The sequence below is a fragment of the Globicephala melas genome, chromosome 18 (assembly GCF_963455315.2).
Source record: "Globicephala melas chromosome 18, mGloMel1.2, whole genome shotgun sequence".
In the NCBI taxonomy this organism is placed as follows: domain Eukaryota; kingdom Metazoa; phylum Chordata; class Mammalia; order Artiodactyla; family Delphinidae; genus Globicephala; species Globicephala melas.
Window position 1 is genome coordinate 2663984 of NC_083331.1, and position 13447 is coordinate 2677430.

Below are 13447 nucleotides of genomic sequence, written 5' to 3' on the forward strand. Positions count from 1 at the left end.
CGGCAGGCAGACTCTCAACCACTGCGCCACCAGGGAAGCCCCCTATTTGTAGTTTTTTAAGGAACCTCTATACTGTTTTCCATAGCGGCTGTATCAATTTACATTCCCACCAGCAGTACAAGAGTGTTCCCTTTTCTCCACACCCTCTCCAGCATTTATTGTTTCTAGATTTTTTGATGATGGCCATTCTGACTGGTGTGAGGTGATATCTCATTGTAGTTTTGATTTGCATTTCTCTAATGATTAATGATGTTGAGCATCCTTTCATGTGTTTGTTGGCAATCTGTATATCTTCTTTGGAGAAATGTCTATTTAGGTCTTCTGCCCATTTTTGGATTGGGTTGTTTGTCTTTTTTGAGCTATCATTGAGCTATCATTGAGTTATTGAGCTATCATTGTCTTATTGTTTTCTGCCTGCAAATCTTTTGGCTCCTTAGGTAGGTTTATTCCTAGGCATTTTATTCTTTTTGTTGCAGTGGTAAATGGGAGTGTTTCCTTAATTTCTCTTTCAGATTTTTCATCATTAGTATATAGGAATGCAAGAAATTTCTGTGCATTAATTTTGTATCCTGCAACTTTACCAAATTCATTGATTAGCTCTAGTAGTTTTCTGGTGGCATCTTTAGGATTCTTTATGTATAGTATCATGTCATCTGCAAACAGTGACAGTTTTACTTTTTCTTTTCCAATTTGTATTCCTTTTATTTCTTTTCCTTCTCTGATTACCGTGGCTAGGACCTCCAAAACTATGTTGAATAATAGTGGTGAGAGTGGACATCCTTGTCTTGTTCCTGATCTTAGAGGAAGTGCTTTCAGTTTTTCACCATTGAGAATGATGTTTGCTGTGGCTTTGTCGCATATGGCTTTTATTATGTTGAGGTAGGTTCCCTCTATGCCCACTTTCTGGAGAGTTTTTATCATAAATGGTGTTGAATTTTGTTAAAAGCTTTTTCTGCATCTATTGAGATGATCATATGGTTTTTCTTCTTCAGTTTGTTAATACAGTGTATCGCACTGATTGATTTGTGTATATTGAAGAATCCTTGCATCCCTGGGATAAATCCCACTTGATCATGGTATATGATCCTTTTAATGTGTTGTTGGATTCTGTTTGCTAGTATTTTGCTGAGGATTTTTGTATCTGTATTCATGAGTGATATTGGTCTGTAATTTTCTTTTTTTGTAGTATCTTTGTCTGGTTTTGGTATCAGGGTGATGGTGGCCTTGTAAAATGAGTTTGGGCGTGTTCGTTCCTCTGCAATTTTTTGAAGAGTTTGAGAAGGATGGGTGTTAGCGCTTCTCTAAATGTTTGATAGAATTCACCTGTGAAGCCATCTGGTCCTGGACTTTTCTTTGTTGGAAGATTTTTAATCACAGTTTCAATTTCATTACTTGTGATTGGTCTGTTCATATTTTCTATTTCTTCCTGGTTCAGTCTTGGAAGGGTATAACTTTCTAAGAATTTGTCCATTTCTTCCAGGTTGTCCATTTGATTGGCATTGAGTTGCCTGTAGTAGTCTCTTAGGATGCTTTGTATTTCTGCGGTGTCTGTTGTAACTTCTCCTTTTTCGGTTCTAATTTTATTGATTTGAGTCCTCTCCCTCTTTTTCTCAATGAGTCTGGCTAATGGTTTATCAATTTTGTTTATCTTCTCAAAGAACCAACTTTTAGTTTTATTGATCTTTGCTACTGATTTTTTTGTTTCTATTTCATTTATTTCTGCTCTGATCTTTATGATTTCTTTCCTTCTATTAACATTGGGTTTTGTTTGTTCTTCTTTCTCTAGCTCCTTTAGGTGTAAGGTTAGATCGTTTATTTGAGATTTTTCTTGTTTCCTGAGGTGGGATTGTATTGCTATAAACTTCCCTCTTAGAACTGCTTTTGCTGCATCCCATAGGTTTTGGATCATCGTGTTTTCATTGTCATTTGTCTCTAGTATTTTTTTATTTCCTCTTTCATTTCTTCAGTGATCTCTTGGTATTTAGTAGTGTATTGTTTATCCTCCATGTGTTTGCGTTTTTTACATTTTTTCCCTGTAATTGATTTCTAATCTCATAGCATGTGGTCAGAAAAGATGTTTGATATAATTTCAATTTTCTTAAATTTACCAAGGTTTGATTTGTGACCCAAGATGTGATCTATCCTGGAGAATGTTCCATGTGCACTTGAGAAGAAAGTGTAATCTGTTGTTTTTAGATGGAATGTCCTATAAATATTAATTAAATCTATCTGGTCTATTATGTCATTTAAAGCTTGTGTTTCCTTATTAATTTTCTGTTTGGATGATCTGTCCATTGGTGTAAGTGTGGTGTTAAAGTCTCCCACTATTATTGTGTTACTGTCGATTTCCACTTTTATAGTTGTTAGGCCATTGCCTTATGTATTGAGGTGCTCCTATGTTGGGTGCATACATATTTATAATTGTTATATCTTCTTCTTGGATTCTTCTTGGTTCCCTTGATCATTATGTAGTGTCCTTCCTTGTCTCTTGTAACATTCTTTATTTTAAAGTCTGTTTTATCTGATGTAAGTACTGTTACTCCAGCTTTCTTTTGATTTCCATTTGCATGGAATATCTTTTTCCATCCCCTCATTTTCGGTCTGTATGTGTCCCTAGGTCTGAAGTGGGTCTCTTGTAGATAGCATATATTTGGGTCTTGTTTTTGTATCCATTCAGTGAGCCTGTGTCTTTTGGTTGGAGCATTTAATCCTTTCACATTTAAGGTAATTATTGATATGTATGTTCCTATTACCATTTCTTAATTGTTTTGGGTTTGTTTTTGTCGGTCCTTTTCTTCTCTTGTGTTTCCCACTTAGAGAAGTTCCTTTAGCATTTGTTATACAGCTGGTTTGGTGGTGCTGAATTCTCTTAGCTTATCTGTAAAGCTTTTGATTTCTCCATCGAATCTGAATGAGATCCTTGCTGGGTAGAGTAATCTTGGTTGTAGGTTCTTCCCTTTCATCGCTTTAAATATGTCATGCCACTCCCTTCTGGCTTGTACAGTTTCTGCTGAGAAATCAGCTGTTAACCGTATGGGAGTTCCCTTGTATATTATTTGTCATTTTTCCCTTGCTGCTTTCAGTAATTTTTCTTTGTCTTTAATTTTTGCCAGTTTGATTACTGTGTGTCTTGGCGTGTCTCTCCTTGGGTTTATCCTGTATGGGACTTTCTGCGCTTCCTGGACATGGGTGGCTATTTCCTTTTCCATGTTACGTAAGTTTTCGACAATCTCTTCAAGTATTTTCTCAGGTCCTTTCTCTCTCTCTTCTCCTTCTGGGACCCCTATAATGCAAATGTTGTTGCATTTAATGTTGTCCCAGAGGTCTCTTAGGCTGTCTTCATTTCTTTTCATTTGTTTTCCTTTATTCTATTCCATGGCAGTGAATTCCATCCTTCTGTCTTCCAAGTCACTTATCCGTTCTTCTCCCTTAGTTATCCTGCTATTGATTCCTTCTAGTGTGTTTTTCATTTCAGTCATTGTATTGTTCATCTCTGTCTGTTTTTTCTTTAATTCTTCCAGGTGTGTGTTCTTTAATTCTTCTAGGTCTCTGTTAAACATTTCTTGCATCTTCTCAATCTTTGCCTCCATTCTTTTTCCGAGCTCCTGGATCATCTTCACTATCATTATTCTGAATTCTTTTTCTGGAAGGTTGCCTATCTCCACTTCATTTAGTTGTTTTTCTGGGGTTTTATCTTGCTCCTTCATCTGGTACATAGCCCTCTGCCTTTTCATCTTGTCTGTCTTTCTGTGAATGTGGTTTTTGTTCCACAGGCTGCAGGATTGTAGTTCTTCTTGCTTCTGCTGTCTGCCCTCTGGTGGATGAGGCTATCTAAGAGGCTTGTGGAAGTTTCCGGATGGGAGAGACTGGTGGTGGGTAGAGCTGGCTGTTGCTCTGGTGGGCAGAGCTCAGTAAAACTTTAATCCGCTTGTCTGCTGATGGGTGGGGCTGGGTTCCCTCCCTGTTGGTTGTTTGGCCTGAGGCGACCCAGCACTGGAGCCTACCCGGGCTCTTTGGTGGGGCTAATGGTGGACTCTGGGAGGGCTCACGCCAAGGAGTACTTCCAGAACTTTTGCTGCCAGTGTCCTTGTCCTCATGGTGAGACACAGCCACCCTCTGCCTCTGCATGAGACCCTCCAACACTAGCAGGTAGGTCTGGTTCAGTCTCCTATGGGGTCACTTGCTCCTTTCCTGGGTCCCGATGCACACACTTTGTTTCCCGCCCCCTGCGCCCCTGTCCTGTTGAAGTCCTGCAATCAAATCCCGCTAGCCTTCAAAGTCTGATTCTCTAGGAATTCTTCCTCCCATTGCCGGACCCCCAGGTTGGGAAGCCTGACGTGGGGCTCAGAACCTTCACTCCAGTGTGTGGACTTCTGTGGTATAAGTGTTCTCCAGTCTGTGAGTCCCCCACCCAGCAGTTATGGGATTTGATTTTACTGTGATTGTGCCCCTTCCTGCCGTCTCGTTGTGGCTTCTCCTTTGTCTTTGGATGTGGGGTGTCTTTTTTGGTGAGTTCCAGTGTCTTCCTGTTGATAATTGTTCAGCAGTGAGTTGTGATTCCGGTGCTCTCGCAAGAGGGAGTGAGGGCACGTTCTTCTACTCCTCCATCTTGAACCAGTCACTATGTAACATTTTGATAAAGTATTTTCAACACAAAATTTTCCATTCTAACCATTGTTAAGTGTACAATTCAGTGGCATTAATTACATTCATATTGTTGGGCAACCATCACCACTCTCTATTTTCAAAAATTTTGCATCACTTGAAACAGAAGCTCTGTAACTCTATGATAATTCCCCCATTACCCCACCCCAGCCCCTGGTAACCTCTAGTTTAGTTTTTGTCTGTGATGAATTTGCCTATTTTAGATATTTCATGTAAGTGGAATCATACAGTATTTGTCCTTTTGTGTCTGGCTTCTTTGCATAATTTTTTGAGTTTCATCCATGCTGTAGCAGGTACCAGAACTTCATTCCTTTTCATGGTCAAGTGATGTTTCATTATAGGGATACACCATATTTTGTTTACCCATTTATCTGTTGATGGGCATTTAGGTTGTTTCCACCTTTTGGCTATTGTGAATAATGCTACAGTGAACATTGGTGCACAAATATAAATTCGAGTTCCTGCTTTCAATAACTTTGGGTATAAAACTTGGAGTGGAATTGCTCGATCATACGGTAATTCTATGTTTAGATCTTAGAGGAACAGAATTATAGGTTTCTGGTAATGGTGGATTAGGCATTTGGACTACCCCACAGAAAACAGTTTTTTAAAACTAGATCAGGGCTTCCCTGGTGGTGCAGTGGTGGAGAGTCTGCCTGCCGATGCAGGGGACACGGGTTCGTACCCAGGTCCAGGAGGATCCCACATGCCGCAGAGTGGCAGGGCCTGTGAAACATGCCCACTGGGCCTGCGGGACCGCAGCCTGTGCTCCTCAACGGGAGGGGCCCCAACAGTGAGAGGCCCGCGTACCGCAAAAAAAAAAAAAAAAGAATATCAGAATAAGAAGCAACATGGCATGTATAAAATACACACCAAATAATGAGATAGTGAAGGAACAGAAAATATATCATGCAGATAGTAAACAAAGGAAAACTTGTGTAGTTATAATAAATCAGGCAAAATAGGTTTTAAGCTAAAAGGTACAAGGAGAGATAAAGAGAATCACATCATAATAATTTAAAAATTTACTAGGAAGATATAAGAATTCTAAATTTGTTTGTAGTTAGCAATATGGCCTCAAAATCTGTAAAGTGAAAACTGACCAAATTACAGTAGTAAATAGATAAATATGCAATTATGGCAAGAGATTTTTAATACATCTTTCAGATGTTTTAAAGCAGATTAAGCAGACAAAAGATGAAGAAAACGCACCTTGCACATAACAACTAAAAAATACACGTTCTTCCCAAGCACATCTAACATGTTTACAGTCGGTATTGACCATATACAGGGCCCTAAAGTGGGTCTCAATAAATTGCAAAAGACTGAAATGGTACAGAATATGTACTCTGACCACAATGCAATAAAGATACACTTCTAAATTACCCATTAGACTACATTAGATATTTTGAATAGAATAATAATGAAAATACTCCATGTGGACACTTCTGGGATGTAATTAAAGCAGTACTTCGAAGAAAGTTTATAGACTGAGATGCACATCTGAGAAAAGAAAGGCTGAAAATTAAAAATTAATTAACCCAAGACATAAGAAAATGAATAGGAAAATAAACATAAAGTTGGAGGAAATAATAAATAGATCGGGTGCCTGTGGAGAGCAGTTACCCTTGGCCCAGTGCATCGGGATTGCAGAAAGGCACCTAACACGGTCCTGCTGGTTTCTCTGTCGGTGAGATGGAGAAACGGGCCTGGAGAACAGCTCATCACTGCTGGACCGTCTTACTCAAAGGATGCGAATTAAGCAGTTTATCATAAAGGACCGTCCCAATGGCCACCACAGGCTTGTCCTAGCGCTGCTTCCCACATGGTTTTCTAAAAACACTGAGTCACGATTTAAAGAGTACAAAGGTGCCACCCTGCCACCTGCCACCACCCAGTGGATGGCAAGTTCTGTGGAAGACTTTTTCCAGATGGCCTCTCCTCTCTCTCCTCCCACCCCTCATCCCTCCTGGTCTGATGCTGTGATGTCTCATCATCTGTCTGTCCACGGGCACAGGCTTCCTCAAGCAGAAAGACCACGCGCGACATCAGGCCCAGTGGGCCCTGTAACCACCCAGCGCTCTGTCTGAATGTGCACCTGAGCCCCTGCAGGAGATCCACATCCTCTCCTGAAGACCCGTGCGCAGGGGAGGGGGCACAGTCCAGGAGTCCTGCATCGGCGTGACCAGCTCAGCGGCCGACGCGTCGCCAGCCTGTCTGCCCCACTGTGGCGGCAGAGTCCTGACACTGCCTGCGCCCTGTTACCTCTTGGGCGATGGGTCGCACCTGAGATGACCACGTGATAAAGTTCTTCGTGAACTGAAAAATGCTAAATGAATGTCAAGCACTACTGCTATTCATGTTTTATCTCAGTCGCTTTGAGCAAATCACGCTAACCCTTGGGTATTAGTAAAGTTTCTGACTGTACGGGTTGTTCCCTGAATGTCTCAGAAGCATTTTCTGAATTTGCTTACATCAGCCAAGCATTCCTTCAGAACTGGAAACACGCTTTTAAGTTTAGCTCTGTCATGATTAAAGTTTTTGTAAATTTTAAATTATATTAAAATGAACACATTGCCTATTTTTTTTAAAATTTGGAGATAGAAGAAAAATAAAAGGCCCAAATCTCAACACTAAGGACAATCACATTAACATTTTACTCATTATCCTCTAGTTCTTTCTCTAGATGATGATGATTATTTTTAGCATGTAAGTAGTTTAAACTGGATTTTTGGAAGCTGCTGGTAAACCGTAAAGTACTGGAGAGAATCTTTCTCAGAGGAACTGCTGTGTGTTGTGGGCTTATTCCCATCATAAGGAAAAGCATTCACAGTAAAATAATTTGCTTTATGATTTATCCAGCTGTTGTTGAGAAAAGAGGCGATGACCCCTCAGAATTCTTACAAGTTCCTTAGGGATTTCCTTTGCTTTGACTCGCTCGAAATTACTTATTCTTCTAGTGATTTTTAAAGAAAGGTACAAAGCTGAGATGTCTCCTGAGCCCTCGTATATCTGGGAACGCCATTCCGCATCTCAGCCTTTACCTCTGAAAACTTTTTTTCACCGTCCTCTGGCTTTCACAGCGATGAACAGTTGAATTCTGGGAGCGCCGTCCGCTTTGTTCCTTTCTGTGTGTGTAAGCCTGTTGTTTCTAGCTGGATGCTTTCAACAGTTAGTCCCCAGTGTTCTGACAAATGTCATCAGTAGGTCCTCCAGCAAAGCGGGGGGCCCCCTCATCAAACGTTTGGGAAATAGGTGTTGTGAGTGCAGGACTGCTGATGTGCACATGGTGACACACAGAGCTCACTTGTATTTTACAAATGTATTTAACACTGGGACCCTTTCGAGTTCGTGGAACACTAACAACTCCTGGGAAATGCCCAGTTTGGGATCAGTTGGCTTATAATTTTAATTGTATTTATATTTAAGTTCTCAAAATGAAAGGCAGAGTCTGTCTAGGTGTGTGTGTGTGGGGTCTCTTTTTACTGTTTTCTTTGTTCGTTTTGATCTAGAATGCAGGATTCTCTTCTCTCTCTTTGCTTGCATTTATTTACTTTGCTTTAAAAAATTGTGGTAAATCATACATAACAAAAACTTGACTGTTTTAACCATTTTTAATTGTGTATAGTTCAGTGGCATTAAGCACATTCTCATTGTTAGGCAGCATCAAGGATTCCCTTTTAAATTACACATCCATTTTTTTCCATCTCAAAAAAGTTTCCTTAAATTCATTGACTAGCATGTCTTGACCAGAGCTCCTACTGTGTGCTGGTCACTGTTCTGAGCACTGGGAACACAGGAGGACGCGAGACTTTGGGTTTTGTTGCTGTTTCTGTTCCAGCTGTCCTGCCTTTGTCCCCGGGATTCTGCACTGCTTCCTGGCTGCCGGTTTTCACCGTGTCCCTGAATTTAACCTGCACTCTGAGTGAGATGCTTCTCATTTCTCCTTGGCAGTTTTGGTCTTTTCTGCTTTGATCATGTTTTAAATCACTGCACTATGTTTCAGTTTCTCTGCATTTGTTTTTTTCTTATTCTGCCTGTCTTCTTTTTTAGATTCGCCTATTTTAAATTTCCGCTTGTTCTTTCTTTATGGCTTTCGGCTTCATAAATACCGTGTTTTCTCAAGTCTCACTAAGAATGGCAGAGATGTTTTCTACAGTGTGCCTTAGTTCCTTTTAAGAATAGTGTTCAAAGTTGGGATCTTCCCGCATCTTCCCTTCCTTTTTCTGAAGCTCTGCACAGATCTCCTTTTCTGCTCACTCACCCTCAGCTGAAAAGGGAGGATAAAGGCCCAGGGGCTGGTGGCTCGGTACACCTGGAGCTGTTAAAGCACCTTTTCAGACTTACCTGTAACGGACGGCAGGTTGGTGTCAGTTTCTCCGGGTCCGTTTCCCAGATGAGAGTTAGCGTCGCCTCCCTCAGCTCACAGACCATGTGGGTGGGGACAGAAGCAGCCGCTCCTGCCCTGGGCACTGGCATCCGGCTGTCCCTGCGGCATCACCCCACACCTCCCACGGGGGAGCGACTGCTGCAGGCCTGCCCTCCTTCCCGCCCAAGGATTCTCTGCACTGTGGTTTCCACGTGTTCACAGACTGAGAGAGCCAAACGGGGAGGAGCTGGGAGAGGAGAACAGGCCTCGTGTGGCTAACGCGGAAGCCCCACGGGAGGTTCGCGGGGCCGCGGCTCCCGGGCTGGTGCACACAGCGTGTTACCTGTGTGGGCAGGAGGTGGGGAGAGAACGGAGGGTCGCCCCTCCCCTCACCTCAGCATCCAGGTGGACCCGGCATGCGTGTGTCACTGACGTTTCTTTATCCCGTCTCGTCTGTTTCTAGCTTGTAGAAATTCCTCCAGATTCTGTGAGTAGGTTGGACATGTGTCCTAGTTTTGGGGATTTTTAATTCTGCCTTTTTGCATCAGCACTGGTCTTTTAGGGAGGAGAAGCAGGAAGAGGCCACTAGCAGGTGTCATTTTAAATGAAAGCCTGTAATTAAATTCTTGACTTTGAAGGTGTGAAAAGCCTATTAAACGGTGTCTTTCTTTTCTGTTATTAACACATGGTGATACGGTATGCAATAATGTTTAGGATAAAGACAGGGTTTGAATCCCAGTTTCCGTATTTATCAGTCGCTGGACTTGACACATCATTTACTAATTGCACCTGCACTTATTTTTGTATATTCATCGTTAAGTCAGAAAAGTGTGAGTTCAGGTGCCCTCTGTTCTGAGTCCATCTGTATAGTATATTCCTAAACACACAGGAAAAGCCAACACAGTCGATTACAAATACTTTGGAAACCACACTTGGTTTCTCGGTCACTGTAACTGACTTTCCATTTTCAAAGCCACTTATAAGAAATCACGCAGAGGAGCTATATGTGTAATCTTTCTGAAGACGGCTTCAAACGGAAATAACTTTGCTTTTTATTATGTCTCTAACCAAGTAAAGGTATCGGACAGGGAAAAGCTAGCTCACCAGGAGCGGGGCTGGGCTGAGGGTGTCTGGCCCCTGACGCTAACACCTCTGGGTTCTGGTGTGCACTCGCTCACTGAATGGATTTCCTTATGTTCAAAAATCTGCCAAACAAACAGGCTAAAAGCCAGCATAATTTTAAAAAGTTAGTTATTCCAAGTTCCACTGGTTTGAGGTTTTTCATAAGTTATTACAGAACTGAATGCTGAAATCAGAAACAAACGTTCAAAGTTGTAGCATTTACAACAAAATTGATATCTCCGTGACTGATTTAAAGGATTCACGGTGTTCCCATCATTTAGAATCCATGAGGAAAGTTTCCAAGTCCACATCCAGGTCGGAAACAAGGGCATTTACGAAGTCATCGATAGAAGGACACTTCTGAAGCATACCTGCGGACGAAGAAAAGATGAGCCGCTCATTCTCCGCAGACAATACACAGGGACGAAGACACACATCAAATCTGCAGGGTCAGGGGACATTCGGCCTTGTGAACCGCGAGCTTGACTGTGAGGACGTTTCAAAAAGTCCTGGGCAGTGCATGGGCCCCGAAGCTATTTCTTGTCTTAATGCCTTTTTTACTGTCTAATCAAACTCTTAGCTCAGAGATTTAGAGCCAAATATGTTTCCCGGGGGTTTTATTTTGCACATATTACTGTACACTTGGAGTGATGTCAGAAGACTTAATTTTTCAGCTATCTTTGGGCTGGTTCAGAATTTAATATGTTTAATTACCTGCCAAGTGTTATTATCAAGTCCTGTGCACTTTAAAATCATTCAACTGTTAATTATCTTGCAGAAGTCTTATATCAGACACAAGTTATTGGCTTTCCTCCAGACCTGCCTGTCTTGGAGAACTCCTGATGTCTGGTTCTCAGATTTCCTCATCTGACATACAAGGTTTCAGTAAAGCTAGAATAAGAAGCTGTACTGGAAAGCAGTGAGGCACCCTGTCTAGCATGTAGTAGCAATTCAGTAAAAAGCTGAATCGATCTCCACTCTTCACTCAAGAAGCCAAAGACAACATTCAAGCAATGAACCCTGTGGCCCCGGCCTGTGCTCTTGGCAGGTAATGCTAACTCAAGGTTGAACGGGGCTCTCTCAGTGCAATTCAGTTAACATGCCTTGAGTGTTCGCTGTGTGAAGGACCAGGCCAAGTCACAGTATGAGGGCAGGAAGGACACAATCACAGAAGTACACCGTGTGGACCTGGACAGCCATGTGGGCAAAGTTAACCTTGACCCCTGTCACATACCGTACATAACCATTAATGTGAGATGGGCACAGACCTAATTGTAAAAGCTAAAATTATTAAGTGTCTAGAAGAAAACACAGAATATCTTTGTGACTCTGAGGTAGGCAAAGGTCTCTTAGGACACAGACGGTAATAACCATAAAAGAAAAAAAGATACATTAGAGTTCATCAAAATTTAAAACTTCCCGCCTTGCAAAGAAACTGTTAAAAAAAAAAATGAACAGGTAAATGACAGAATAGGAGAAAATACTGACACAACACATATCTCACACAGGACTGGTATCCAGAAAATATAAAGAACTCCAACTCATCATAAAAATACTTGTAAAAATAAAAAATGGACGAAAGATTTGAGCAGACCTTTCACAAAAAAAGATATCTGAATAAACACGGAACTAACAGGCCCTGAGAAGACACACGACATCACTGTCATCCAGGAAAGGAAAAGCCACAAAGAGACACCATGATGTCCCCCCGGGACGGCTGAAGACAGCAAACGCAGTCAAGGCCTTGGGCGCCATGGCTCGTCGCCCAGCAGGGGCAGAGGGTGAGATGCGAGAGCCCTTCAGAAAAAGGTCCAGCGGTTTCTGTAAAGCTCAGCGCACACCTGCCCCGGGACCCAGCTGTTTCCTCCTAGGTATTAGCCGAGAGAAATGCAGGCACGTTCCCAGCAGCCTAAAGTGGAACGACACAAGCTCCCATTACCAGGCTGCAGGTGGACGTTCGTGGTGTCTTCACACAGTGGAACGGCACCAGCAACGAGAAGGAAAGAACTACTGACCCAGACAACACCTCGGGCAGGCCTCAGACACAGTGCATTGCACACAAGGGCCCACACAAAACACACGCTGCCTGTTTCGTTTATATTCACTTCCAAGAAGGTCCGGACTAAGCCGTGGCGAAAAAAACTGGAGCGGTGGTTGCCTTCGGGAGTGGGGATGGTGACCGACCCGGAAGGTCCTGGTGTGATGGGAAAGTTCTCTATCTGGACCGTGATTTGTGACACCCAGGTATATAGCTCGTCAAAATTCAGTAAATGGAACGTTAAGGATTTGTGCCTTTCACCACATGTAAATGTTAGTAACCAACACTAACTCTAGTTATACGCACACAGAAGCGTCTGGGGTAAAACGTACTTACGTCTGCACCTTGTTTTGAAAATACATGTATGTGATGGGTGGATGGAGGAATGGACAGATGGATACGTGACAAAGCAGAGCAAAATGTTAAGTGTAGACTCTAAAGGGCAAGTATATGAGTGTTTACAGTTCACGTGACTTTGCTGAATGCCTGAAAACTTTCCACATAAAGCGTTCGGGGAAGAGTCAGCTTCGGGTGTTAACAGCACATAGATGGCAGCCAGTGGGAGAACAGAGGGAGAAGGATGTCGTGCGTGGCAGAGATTCCGAAGGCTCCGTGGGGCAGATGGGGGCCTGCAGAAACGTGAGAGATGGGGAAGGCTCAGGCTCAAGCTAGGGCCTTTGCGGTGGAGAGGGCGGCCTAAGCAAGGCACCCGGTGGGCAGCGCACAGAGCGTCTGGGGTCTGCAGGGAGAACAGAGCGCCGGGGAACCAACCGCTCATGACGTTTGGGTGCCCTCCGCGGTGGCACGCAGAGCTCGGGGCAGGCCCAGGCCTGGACCCACGGACACGGTCACTCCCCCTGGGGAGCACGTTAGAGGTGGAGCCGACCCGCGCAGTCAAGCTTGGCCCTCGCGTCCCTGTGAAGTGTCACGTTCCCTCCACAAGCTGCCCACGTTCACAGGGCCCTGCTCTGTCCTCCGTGGCCACACCTCAGGGGCACATGCCCCCCGTGAGGCCCACCTCCAGCCACTTCTGCGTCTCAGAGAAAGGCAGTCATGGCAGCAGCGCGGGAAGAATGCAACACGCTCAGGGCAGTTTTAAATAAAATCCCATCAGAGGTGAATGGTTCAGTAACTGTGTGTGTGATGTGACTGGTAAAGAGAATCCAGACGGAGAGGGATGGGGGAGTCACCGGGGCAGGGATTCTCCTGGAATATGGCTGCCGTGTCCTCGCTTTAATTAGATCGAAGTGTTT

The 13447-nt window shown here is 43.2% G+C and overlaps 1 protein-coding gene across 1 annotated transcript in view; it reads right to left on the bottom strand.

Moving 5' to 3' along the window:
• Positions 1 to 10268: 10268 nt before the first annotated feature.
• The window catches only part of MIPEP (mitochondrial intermediate peptidase), a 132951-nt gene continuing 129772 nt past the window's right edge, over positions 10269 to 13447 (bottom strand). Inside the window, exon 19 of the mRNA XM_030882686.2 lies at positions 10269 to 10527. Coding sequence (XP_030738546.1) covers positions 10430 to 10527 — 98 coding nt within the window. The 3' untranslated portion in view covers positions 10269 to 10429. The remainder of the gene's footprint in view (positions 10528 to 13447) is intronic.